Below are 13,849 nucleotides of genomic sequence, written 5' to 3' on the forward strand. Positions count from 1 at the left end.
ATTTTTTTTCAGTACAATATGAAAATTGGCTCATGGTAGTAGGTGCTGGTTGTCATAAAGTATCCCAGGAGTCCCATGTTATTTCTAGAATAACATGTCCCTCCTCGATTCCATTCACTTGACTTGCATTAACTAACAGTGATTCTAGATCAGTTTGGATTGTATCTTGTTTTCAAGAAAAACATAACATACAGCAAATTTTGATAGGAAAATCTCAATGCCTTTGATATGTTTGTTAGTAAATTGACAAAAAAAACAGTTACAAATTTATGTTTTCAGACGTGATATTTTTTAAAGCATTAGTTTTTAACAGCCCAAGAATTCATCAGTAGACATGGAAAAGGCATAAATTGTACAAAAATGTTTGGAGGGATGAGTCACTGTAGCATTGTTCTGTTTCTGAGCATTTCAGAATAAATAGAATGCAGACTTAGCATTTTCTGGGCATCATTTGACATCTCAAGATATTGACATGAATGGCGATCCTTTCTGCATTATAATTCATGCAGCCAAGGAGGACATGGTAGAAAAATAAAGGAGAATTGTCTAACAGATGTAAAGATGGCAGTCCATTTGTGGTAAGGTCATCTGCATCTTCCTCAAATTCAAGACGAATCTAGTCATGAAATGATAAGCATTTATTAATTGTAATGTCAATAATTATTATTCTATAGTGCTTTCAAGTGTTGACTAAATATTTGGGAGAAAATTAGGAAAGGAAATCTTTATCCCAAAATATGGATTTTCATGGGTCTAAAAGAGGCAGCTGTAGATCTGTTAGTTATCTGGAAACTAGAGCCAAGATCCCCCATATATATTTTGGACATGCAGCTGGTCCTAGGTGGAGTATGTCTTACAAAAATAGATAGAAGTTGCTACTTGACTGTAGATGTGGGTCTGAGTGAAGGACAATAAAGGAACTAGTGTTAGCTCTCCCAAGAATGACCTTTCCTATATCTTTGGTGTTGTCTCTGAGGTATCATTTGTGTATCTTGATTTTGTTGGTTCACCATTTTCTTCTTCCTGCTTTCCATCAAATCTACCCAGCAGCTAATATCTGGAAACAAAGTCACAGAAATGACAAGGACTGTTCTTGGTGGTTAAGATGCAGACAGACCAGTGATGGTGTGAGATCTCCTGAAATCTCAAGAGACGTTCACTCTGTCCAGGAAGGGCACTGTCCAAATTACTGTGAGGAGAAATCCCTATCTCCTGAAGCCCTGGCTGTGAGGTGCTGAGTGAAACACCTTTGAGAACGTTGGAGTTGCCAACAACCCCTCAGGCAGGAGGCTGTCTATGTCACTCTCCCAGGAGACATACTTCAAAAGCATTTGTCTCTACCAGGGTCGCAGCTTTCACGAATGAGAAAAGCCAAGTAGTAAAAGGCGGGACCTTACCAGGTTGCGTAATGACTTGACTTCCTGTAGTAGTCCCGCGAGTCTTGTTAATTTTGAAACTGTCTCTCTGATTTTAGAAATGAAAGCACCAACACCGGGGATTGACTCCAGATCAGCAATATCTGTTATTACATGCCTCAGGGTGTTGTTCCAGACAGTCAACATACCTATGGTCTCTTTCAGAAGGACCTCAGGCTAGGCAAAAACAATTGAGCATCCCATTAAAATGTATAAAAAAACGGCAGGTTGAATTGCATGTGATACCTAGCATAGTGTTTGTCACTTGTGTTCTGCAATGTTTTGAGGATCATTAGCAGCAGTGTTCATACAGTGATTTGTGAGTGTCTAGACACGAATTAGATCTTAATAGATTTTCTCTTCCTTTACTTTTTAAAGATAGCCTCTTCCTTCCCTTTCCCTCATGTTTACAGTTACAGATATGTGAAGCAGATGCACAGAATGTGCATAGCCAATGTATAAAATCATCAAAGAGCACAAAATATATGTGCGGTGCATTAAACTTGATAGAGTAAGGAACAGGATGGGAGGGTGTCATATTTACTATTAACAGGTTGCCTAATGTGTCAGCCTTGAACCAGATGCCATCTTTGCCGCCTGTGCAGCACATACAGTATTCCCCAAGATGTAAAGCCCAAGGAGAAGGCAACAACATTGGGTGGGAATAGTAAGCTTTCCCCATGGATTGCTCTGTTTCCTTCCTTTTTTCTGTCATGACCTGCAGCTTGGCAGAGCTGGGCTCCTACTTCAGTTGATTTGATGAGACAATGAGACTGGGGCCTCACCTGAATCTCTTGGTCTTCTGTCGTGTTATCTGGAACAGGGAGGGAATAGTTGTAGCATAGCAGGGGAATTTTGTCCTTGATGCCTGGACCTTTGGCATACTCTTTGTCCTGGAAATGATGAGACCATTAGGGAACTGGAGAAGTGAGTCAATGAATCCATGAGTCGTACATTAATGCATTTGGTCTATGTTCACTTTTAAAGGGTGTGCACTACATGAAAATATTTAAATTTAGGAATGAGGAAAATGATGCGTTGGTGTAGTTAATGAGTCAGATCAGTAATATCACTGTTCCACTACCCTGGAATCCTGTTAACTTCTCTGAGTTATCATTCTTTTGCTTTCCCATGCTTTCTAAAAAGTTGTTATTTGAAAGAAAGAAAAACAAACAAACAAAAAAACCCCATAACTACAAAACACTTGGTGTTTTAACAATGCTCTTTCCTGGAACATCATTGGCACAGTGAGTGTGTATCTGTGCTTGTGACCCCCAGCTTCCTGTTACTTGTTATCACTGAGTCTGTACACCTTGACCGTAGAATTTCCTTAAAAATTCAAACTGTAATTTGATGATTATAACAGAATCCGTCATTGGAAAACTCATGCATAAAATTTTTAGAAATATCGTACAATGAAATACGAAAATAAAAATAATATACTCAATGTTTCCTATTATCAATATTTATTGAAATTTTCTTTTGTTAAATGTATTATTTAAAATACCTTTATTTGAATTTTTATAGTGAGCAAAATTGTAAAGATTAGTGACCCACTAGGGTACCTAACAAGTTGGAAGGCTGCCAGTCAAGACTACAGAATGAGAAACTTTCTGGTGATTAAGTAGAACTAGATGAATGTGTTTATTACACATGCGAGAGACCTATGCTGCACGGTCCTTGTTGTTTGACGTTCTTGTCTATTGTTACCACCTGAACTGACTTAGAGGGAGCAAAGCCTCTTCATCCAGAAGGCGGAGCCTATTTACAGCTGCTAAAATGTTTCCTTCAAAATGGTAAACTCATATTTTTCAACGTCTCCCAAGTTTGGGGATTTCTGAGAAGCTGTAGTTATTGCTGTTATCATTATTGATTTTCTCCTTCCAGCATTATTTCTCTAATTGTAACTCTTCTTAATTTTAGCCTTCCCCTACAACCCGTTCTGCCTTATTGGGTATCTGTTGTGCACTAAGTGAAAAATGCTGATGGGGACTGGCACCTAGCATACCCCAAAAAGATGGTAGAGAGTCTTTTCAGTCAAACATTGTAGGGTTTCCCATCACAAGTGGAAAACTTTTAATTAAAAAATAATATAAAATATAGAAATTTCTTATAGAGAAAAAAATCACTTAAAGACTTCCCCCTGAGTAAGGTGAGCATCCAAACTGCCTAGGCTCCCACAAAACCAATAGGTGCAGTAGTATCAAAAACCCATTGCCATTGTTCTTGGGGTCTCAGTAGTCCTCATTGTTCAGCGAGACTGGTTTTAACCCAGGCTTTTTCAGACCCAGGCCAGCTGGCCTTGGTGAGTTTCCAATAGGACATCCCCATTGTCTCAGTGTGTGGGTGCCCCCCTCGCGGTCCTGAGTTCCTTGCTCGTGCTCTCTCTCCTGGTGCTCCTGATTTGGACCTTGAGATTTCAGTCCGGTGCTCCAATGTGGGTCTCTGTCTCTGTCTCCTTTCATCGCCTGATAAAGGTTAATATTCAGGAGGATGCCTATATGTTTTTCTTTGGGTTCTCCTTCTTATTTAGCTTCTCTAAGAACCCGAATTATAGGCTCAATGTCCTTTATTTATGGCTAGAAACCAAATATGAGTGAGTACATCCCATGTTCCTCCCACAGGGCAGGGAACCCTGATTGCTCTTTGGGCTGACGAGGGAGGGGGACTTGATTGGGGGAGGGGGAGGGAAAGGGGAGGCGGCGGTGGGGAAGAGACAGAAATCTTTAATTAATTAATAAAGAAATAAATAAATTAAAAAAATAAATTAAAAAAAATACTTCCCCTTTAAACTTAAAGATTTCACCAAATTGTTCCATTCTTCTGGTTCTGTTTCTTGTGCCCATGAAGATGTGTTATATGATGTTTGGATCACAGGGCTTCTCTGCTGAGCTGCTGTTGTGAAAGCTCCTCGTGGGAGAAGCCGACCGTAAGGGAGGTACTTACGAACTCATTGAGTATTTCCGAAGTGAGGCGCTTGGTGCTCTTAGACACGCCACGGGCTTGATTAAACAAGTACTCGAGCGTCAACTGGCATCGCCCATTTACCGCTTTACACATGGGCACACACGCCACATTCTCCCACAGAAGCATGCTCGATAGGAGCGGCAGCAGGAGGGTCCCTGGCGTGAAGAAAGAAATCACTTATGTGGTCTTTTTCCAAGTGAAGTTTCACATGTTATGCTGTCTAGGGAAGCCTTGTCTATCACTTCTTTTGTACGGATTAGTACATTTGAGCCGACTTGGGAGAACAAACGTCATCCACTATGAAAATCATCTCAAGACGTACCATTCATGACACGGTCAGACAGGTGCTAAGACCTCTGCTCTGATCACTCCAACTTTTCAGACTTGTGACAATGACCTGTGCTGATCCCATCAGGTGATAGACCTCTAAAACGTTAGTCATTTGTTCTTCCAAGAGGAAAGATCAAGTATGTACAACATCCTCCCTCCCTCCCTCCCTCCCTCCCTCCCTCCCTCCCTCCCTCCCTCCCTCCCTCCTTCCTTCCCTCCCTCTCCATCCTTCTCTCCCTCCTTCCCTTCCTCCCTTCTTTTCTTTCTTCTTTAAAATTTTAATTATTTTATTTTTGGAGACATGGTCCCTCTGTGTAGCCCTGGCTGTCCTGGAACTCGCTTTGTAGACCAGGCTGGCCTCAAAGTCAGAAAGATCCCCTTGTCTCTGCCTCCCAAGTGCTGGGATTAAAGGTGTGTACTTCACTGCCTGGCTAAAAAGACCTTATAGACCTTAGTGATACAACCACAGAGAATTTTCAGAAATAAAAACACGAGGACCAGTTGGGGCATAGTATTTAAAATTTCTGCCATAAGGTATGAAGATTGAAATTACAATTCTCAGAATCTAAGCAAATGCCTGGTGGATGGAGGCCCTTGGGAAGTCCAGTTTCTTAAAGGGCAGAACTAGAGGATACCATAGAAAACTAACCGTATGGGTAGGTTGTGATTACACTTGAGATGCCTCAACAAATAAGGTAGATCAATTGAAGGTGATTTCTGACATAAACCTCTAGCCCCAAGGATCACGCACATGCCTGAGAATATGAATACAAACACACGTAATACAAATGCATACCCGTGAAAGCAAAAATGTGCAAAAAACCTGAACAAATGAGAAAAACCTCTCCCAAAACAAAAATCCAAAATGATGTAAAAACCCGTGAATCTTAGAATCTAAGTTTAACAGAACCTTTGATGGAAGCAATTTGAAATGTCCAAAGTTAAAGGAGGGAATTATTAAGATTAAGGTGTGGGAAACATCTAATCTCAAATACTCCAAAGAATTTAAAAAAAAATATCAGAAAAGTTATTCAGTGTGAAAGTTAGTTAACCAACCCTTCTAAGTATAAAATTAAACTCTTGTCAAAATTAACATTATCTCAATTTTCAAAAAAACATGTTTTAATGGGTTAATTTATACTTGATAAATACACTCAGACAGACATACACGTACACACGTACACACACATACATCTTCTATTGCTCATTGAAGAGATATGATCAGTCTAGATATGTTACTCTTTTGTTTTCAAATTTCATAAATTTCTTAGTTGTTACAAATTCAGTTATTTCTATTTCTATTACGTTTTGAAGTTATAATGTATGTATACCAATTCCCCTTCATATTCCTTCCCTCAAACTTTCCCATTTACCCTTCCTTGCTCTCTTTTTAAAGTTATGGTCGATTTTCTCATTTATTGTTGTTACATACATATATGTACTCATTCAGCTTTCCTAATATAGTATAAAAAATTTAAAGGCCAATACATGGCACTTTATGTTTTACAAACTCATTTGTTTTGAGCCAATTTCTCAGGAGAGTATAAGACACACATCTGTGACTGTTGTCTATGTTAGGCTGAGAACTGAAAGTGTCAATAGGCTGATTCAAGTCAGTCGGTCCAGAGCAGTGACCTGGAACCAGAAAAGGATACCGGTTTCATTCTGGAATTGTTATAAATTGTACCTCTTCATTCCTGTGTTCTCAGTCCAGATGATTTCCCATATTAAGATGGCCCATTCCTTGTCCAGAGGCTGTCCTGAGCATTGGAGATGTGTTTCTACTCAAGAGATGCTAGTAATATGAATACCTTGTTCTGTTCACGCCAATCCAGACAACACAAACCATAGAAATTGCTACATTTCTCTGGAGCACAAAAGAATCTTTTCTGAACTGTTGATGGAAGAGTGTACTGTGTCTTGTGCCTTTTATAATGAAGATTATAAATTTTTCCTAAGTACTACAGGAAACCGAGAAAGTATTTCATCCATGCATACTTTAGTGCAAAGTTATGAATTCATTCAGCTTGGATGAGCATAAGTGAAGAAATACTTACAGGAGTGGGCTTGAGACAAAGACAGCCACATCTCTGAGAAAACCACTGCAGTGTGGATACCAACTGAAGAAGGCCACTTCACCAGAATCCCGCCTTCGGTTAACTGTCCACCACCTATATAGTCCATCAGACCACTCCCAAAGATATGCAGAGATGGGCTGTGGAAAAAAAATGATATTTGGAATCCCAGGTGAGGGTCCCATGACCCTGACTCCTCAGGAAGTGTTGACAGTCTTATCGCCACAATGAAAGCCCTAGCTTCATCTATATTGTTTTCCTTATTTCTACACTCAGTCAGCCTTCAGTTTTATCATAGCGGGATCATCACTCCCAGATGTCACTCCAGAGGAATGTAGCAATTTCCTAACACTTCGTCTTTTCCCTCGGGCTCTTACAGTCTTCTGTCAACTCTTCAGCAACATTTCCTGAAAATTGTGTGACAAACTTTATTTTATTTCCTTTATGAGCGTTGGGCCACCATGCCACAGTAACGATAATATAATATCACCATTCTAATTGATAATAATTTTCTCTCAGTAACAATCAACCACTATAGAATTGGTCTTTGCTACAAGGTTAACAGCAAGAGAGTCATATGTGATATAAATATATTTTGAAAAGTTCATAGGCATACCACATCTGTTTATCAAAATAGCCACGAAAGTCTTCCAGGTGGACAAGGCTAGAACCTCCTCAGTCATAGATTTTTAGCATGGCTTAGAATGCAAAACATGGGTTCCCATTTTGAACAAGTCTTAACCCAAGTCAGAATGCGGTTAGTTGGTTGCACTGTGAATGTGATGCCACTATTGAAATAGTAATCATAATTTTTGCTTAGATTGATTATTGTGTTAATATACAGCTTATCAAGTCAATTATTGATACTTCAGTATTCTGCCTAGTATATTTGGAATTATCAAATCAGCTGGTACATTGGGAGTTCCTAGCTCAGCCCAGCCTTATTTATCCATATCCTAAAACAAGAGCCTATTATATCTTCATCAGCAGGTTTATCTCATTTGGTTTTGATGTACGTAACAACAGAGCATGTGCCTTATGGCGGGCCTTTGAGGCCTCACTGTCTAAACAATCAGGACAAAAAGCATCTCATTATATAATGCTAATTTTCAGATGGGGTTTTCATGGTCTCTGAAGATTTACTGCTACCTTCTCAACACAAGGGAAATTAATTTTGTAATTCAGCTTCGGGGCTCTCCTAGAAACAACAATAAGGCTTATAAATGTGTGAAAATATCCCATTGAGTTTACAACAATTGCCTCTAAGTGTCATCAACAGGTTGTGTGTGTCGCTACTTATTAGCTCTTGAGAATACAGAATTATTCTCAAGTCATTTGGCTTCCTCATCCTTCGGCATCTCAAAGGGGCCAAGCAGCTGGCAAGACCCAGACATCCTGATTTTGGCAGGGTTAAATTAAGTACATGATGGTGCTCATAGCACTTGCTACATTCCTTCATTTCACTGGCTCTGGGTACTTGATCTACTCCAGGCTGGCTCTGTAATGGCTTCGTTTTGGTCATGTGCTAAGTTCAACTTACAGTTGACCCCCTCAAAGTAATTCTCCAACTTTGGTACACACCATGTGTACCAACACCTCATTCACCCAGTGAAGGTGTTTGCAGTGGAAATGTGAACACTGTATCATATAAATCATCTTATGGTCACAAGACAACCTAAATACTTTAATTGTTCTCACTTATGTTCATCTCTTACTGTTGTTTCTTTCAGTTAATTTTGAGATTGCTATGAATTAATTTTAAATTAAGTATTTATTCAGCAGATGCACTTTTTTACAATAGGCACTAAGAAATCTATAATTTTATATTGCCTTTGTAGCATCTACACAGATGAGAAACATTGAAAACAATGGCAATTCTGTTAGTCAGCACAATGAGGCCATTCCAAACCCAGGAGAACCTTTCACAGCTGCAGGTCCAGTGCCAATCACTTGCATCTTTTCTTCCCTTCAGTAAACTGTGTCTCACAACTCACAACACATCTGAAACCCATAAACATTTCATCTGCTCCTCTGTCAGTCTTTTCAGATAAACTCTCATTCGATGACATCAAAATTCTTGCAACGTTCTTTTCCTATAATAAATTCTATATTATTTTACAAACCTATTTTTTGTGTCAATATCTGTCAATCAGAGTCACCAAAACTTCTCATATTATGACTGTGGTCCTCTATTGGTAATAAGAGTGTGAAGGTAAACTCCCAGGCCCCACAAAACCAATGCTTTCCCATGTAGAATGTTTCTTTTCCTGTGGTACAAAATATCTCTGCCTCAAGGCTCTAGTATCAATATGTGCCCATTAAAACATGGAAGCAAGAATATTGTGAAGCTTCTGCCACATTCAGTTGAACTATAGGGTTTTTGGAATTCTTTTTAATAAGCACTAATAATTAGGTATGCTATCCTCATTAAAAATTCTAGCCCAATTCTTCAGAAAAAAAAGAAAAAATAAACTTATGTTTTATAAGGGTACACAAAAGACACAAGATAATGAAAACAATCTAGAATCTGGGAAGCAAAACCAACTAAAACATTAAAAAAGTAACTGTTGGAGGTATTACCATGCCAGATTACAAGTAATTTTACAGGCTGTAGTAATAAAAACAGCAAGATAACATGAAAAGGAATTTTGAAATTAAACTATTATTGGATTCATGGTCAGTGAGATGACAAGAGGAGCTCCAAGAAAACATACCAATATGTTCCAAAAAAAGGTGAAAAGGAGAATGGTGTTGCCCAACTCTTAAAAGAAGGAATAGCTAAAAACTTTTCCCCTTTGGTAGAAGGTAAAACCTTACAGATGCAAAAATCTCACCAAGTTCAGTCAGGATACATCCAGTGTTGTCCTCACTGACATTCAGTGAAATAATATTCTAGGAAAAAAATGAAAATAAAACATAATCTCCAAACCAGACAAGAGGAAATGCTGTGCTACCTCCAGAGGAACACAAAGTCTAATGTTTTGGAAGCTTTTCTCTGAATCCATGATGCTGATAATCAAGAAACACATGGAATGAGAAAGGTTTATTCATAAATATTATACATTCGCTAGACTACCTTTCAGAAATGACAGTGATATAAAGAGTTTTCAGATAAAGTAATAATTTAAAAATTTTATAAACAGTAGAAGTTTTTTTGGCACTGTTGGATATTAAATGAGGGACTATGCTAGGATAGCACTCAATAGTTGAGTGGTATTTTCATCCAGTAGACCTATGCTTAAGTTCGTTGAAATCGTCCACTAAGAGGGTAGTGTAGGGAAGTCTTATGTGCAACCTCAGATGAGTTCTAATTCCTTCCAACTGTGTGTCTGTGGCAGGAGAGTTCTTAGGATGTGCTCTTCTGTGTCATGACTACACCTGGGGCTGCAGACCCTGATACTGTCAGTAAGAATAGTGTCGCCTACAGAGGAGCACCCAAAGTTGACTGGAGTGAGGTGTATTCTATTCTTTTCATAGTCCTAGGGATCTTCAATGAGATAACTTTTTAAGGGAATATTAATTGGAAGTTTGGTTTTCTCCTTTATAGAGTCACTTATGAGGAACCAATACTCCTACGTCATATAAATAGTTATATTAATTCATAGAGCAACAGTAGATCACAAAAGAACTAGTCTCCAGAAATTTTTCATTTGAGTCACAAGGATAGCCAAGACATAGTGCTTCCCATGCTAACAACAGAAATCTTTCCAAATTTGTCTATATTCAAATTTAAGCAGCTAAGTTCCCTAACACACTGGGCTTTACAGTATTTATTCCACAGTACAAAAATTTACTACTCAACTAGCGTTCAAACCTCAGACAGGAGATATGGAACTATTTTCATAGCATCTGCTACTGCAAAATCACTCAGAAGGTATCCACATGGCTTTCACAAGCTGAACATGAAGATGAAGCCAAAACATAAAGACAGGGGCGTCCGAAAAGGACTTATACGACAACAATATGAGCATGCCCAACAGAATCTAAGTCTTGGTGTAACAACCAGATAGTCATTCAGAAAACACATTAAATGAGCCTCTAAAATGGCAGACATCTCTACGAATCTTTTTTTCAAAATTGGAACCAAGTGCACAAAGCAAACCATGTTCTAAACGGCAAGAGCTCTCTAGGAACTCTCTAAATCCTAAACCTGAATGACTACAGTATTTGTTATAACCCCCCAATTCATTTCATTTACCAGCTCACACATGTGCTTCTATGGACAGCATCGTTCCTCAAGGTCGCTGCTTCGGTAAAGAACACCTGCACTGCTATTGCAGCATGAGGAAACTGCAGCCAGGGACTTTCCTCATAGCTGACTTCACTCCAAACTGCTCCTGGACAAATAGATCTGAGTTTACTTCCTTGATTCCTTGTTTTCATACAAATTTACTAATATAAATTAATAAAGGAAAATTCATTTAGTTTGAAATTTGGTTAATCATAGAGAGGAGAAATTAAGCATTGTGGTTTTTCTCTCCCACAGGCCGTCTCACAATTTATAAAACATTTTGTAACATAGGCTAGACCATGTGTCAGTGTGGCTGTGAGAGATTCTTTGCTTGTTTCTGGCATTGGGTGCTATGAATTCTAATAGCTGTCCATTTTCAACTAGGGACAGAGTTATTGTGCGATGTATAATTTTCATGTATTTTGAAATTCGCTTAGGTTTTTTGTTGAAAGGTCCATTCCTTTGATTGGTATAGAATAGAAATGTTTTACATCTCTGTTGGGATTACCTTAAATTCTCATGCCTTGCTTGCCTGTTGAGCAAAGGAGCTAGGCAAGTGAGTAGAGATTAGAGTGTGACACCAAGGGTGGGGTGCAGGTGTTAGTTTTTTTCCTGTCTTCTCCAGATGGGACATTGATGTCGGATCTTAGGTACACAAGTGGTTTTAGTAGGGTTGTGTTATTGAGGCCTGCTTGTAACTTGGGTTTGTAAAGTACTAAGACAGTTAAGTGGAATGAGAGAAGCAAAATCGTGACAAAGGGGGTCACTCACTGACAAATGAGACAAGTTATGCGTTTAGATCAGGCCAGAGTTTCTACATAACAGCAGGGCAGAGAACCAGATCCTATGCCATTGAGTTTCCAGAGCAGTGATTCTGAACCTCACCAATACTGTGACCCTTTAAGACATTTCTCTTGTTGTGGTAACCCCCAATCATAAAATTATTTTCAATACTACTTCATAACTAATTTTACTACTGTTATGAATCATAAATAATTTTGGAGGTATGGAGCTTGCAAGGGGGTCATGACCCAAAGGTTGAAAACAATTGTTCTAGAAGATCTTCTACTCAGAAAAACAGTTAATCAGAGGGATCAAAAAGGAAGTAGTATTTATCACTATCCTCAGTACTATAGATGAAAAACTTGTTGAGTGGCAACCATCCCAGTAAGTTCCATATCAAGTTGACCCACGTAGAAGAAGGTCCTTTATAGGGTACCCAGGTACCCAATTTTCAAGTACAGATTTGGTGGGTGACTAGAGATGTGTGAAATACTTGAGCCTTAATTGAATGATGACACCTGATATACTCTATTTTATGGTTACCCGAAAAATCATTGGAAGCAATGAGCATCAATGACTAGAAATGGGGGGAAAGTTGTAAAGCTGAAAAAGTCTGATCTTGTCCTGGATGTTGTCAGCTACTGACCAACCTCACAGAAGGTAGATTGGCATTGGTTAATAGATGAGAGAAAGGAGCACAGTACCTGAAAGGATTTACTTTGTCATAGGATTAAGGAGTTCATCACAGCTCTTCAGAGAGTACACTGTAAGCAATTCTCCCCTTAAGTAAGACTATTGCAGGGGAACACTGCATGGGAATACACAAGTTTTGCTTTAGGATTTGAGCAGTAAAGGAATCTTGTGCTGTGGGTGGAACTGGGTACCGGAAGTGTTGACGTTGCTCACCCAGCCCTAGGCACTTCCAGCAGATGGTGGCAACTGATGAATACTTTTTGGCCACAGGACTGGATGACAGGCTCTCAGACAGGGAAGACACCTTGAATGTCAATGGGGACTGCAGTTTTAAATGTGGATCTGATCAAATGTCTGTGGGGTTGCAACATATTAAACAGATTAAAGTCATACACAATCTGGGTTATGGTACAAGAAAAGCAGAAATCAATAGCCTCAAAATAACAAGGAATCTCCAAACTCGGTAAGTCAAACAAATAAGACGTAGATAACAAAAAAAAAAATCTGAAAAAAACAAAAACAAAAACAGTTTCACAGAATGCCTCCATTGTTGCTTCCTCAAAATCTGTTCAGGACAATTTCAAAGTGGTTGGCTAAGATGGTCCAGTCTCATAGACCTCTGCAGCCAGGACTTCAGCTAAGCTCTGTACTTTCTTACTACACAGAGGCAGGACAACAAATGATACAGCTGTCTCTCCCAGGACTTGGTAATTATCCAAATTTTAATTTTCTCAGGGTTCCCTAAAGATGCCATTACCACCAGACAACCACAAGTAATTTTAAGAACACGACACTTACATTCCTGAGAGGTTGGGTGGGTGGTTTTTGGTCATTTGGTGAGTTATGGGTGTGCATCATCATTTAGGGGGTTAGTTACAAGTTATTATGTTCATCGTCAGGGGACAAAAGCTAAAAATAGGAAATCAGATTCAAAGATGGCTTTCTTTTTCTTCCCTCTATATTTCTTTCTCTTCTATCTAGTGTTTAAAAACAAACACTAGAAGGTTGGGGATAAAAAGAAAGAAAAGGGATATAAGAAATGATAGGATGAAAGGGTATATTATTGAATCTACTTTTAAACTGAAAAGCAGCTACTAGTCAAATATTTTACATTGTTATGAATTTTTTAATATTGATATGAATTTAAGATTATTTTGTTAAAATGTACAGTTTCTACTCTTGTTCAAGATGTTGTACCTATGGAACTCATTTTAAAAGTAATATAAAGTTCTAGTCCTTGAAAGCTACTAATACAAAATATTTAGGATAGTTAGGAAATGCAGGTTAGGGGCTGGAGAGATGGCTCAGTGGTTAAGAACACATGCTGGACTCTATGAAGTATATGTGTGCCTGGG

At 38.7% G+C, this 13,849-nt stretch overlaps 1 protein-coding gene across 1 annotated transcript; it reads right to left on the minus strand.

Moving 5' to 3' along the window:
• Positions 1 to 215: 215 nt before the first annotated feature.
• Positions 216 to 6,893, minus strand: LOC126501674 (prolactin-5A1-like). The gene is made up of 5 exons (XM_050142472.1): positions 6,770 to 6,893; positions 4,362 to 4,537; positions 2,201 to 2,308; positions 1,398 to 1,592; positions 216 to 616 (listed from the first exon to the last, which is right to left on the minus strand). Exons 1-5 carry the CDS (start codon positions 6,798 to 6,800, stop codon positions 431 to 433), a joined length of 696 nt encoding a protein of 231 aa, XP_049998429.1. The 5' UTR covers positions 6,801 to 6,893; the 3' UTR covers positions 216 to 430.
• Positions 6,894 to 13,849: the final 6,956 nt, after the last annotated feature.

The sequence above is a fragment of the Alexandromys fortis genome, unplaced genomic scaffold (assembly GCF_014885135.2).
Source record: "Alexandromys fortis isolate MF-2015 unplaced genomic scaffold, M_Fortis_MF-2015_v1.1 scaffold_5, whole genome shotgun sequence".
Classification (NCBI taxonomy): Eukaryota; Metazoa; Chordata; class Mammalia; order Rodentia; family Cricetidae; genus Alexandromys; species Alexandromys fortis.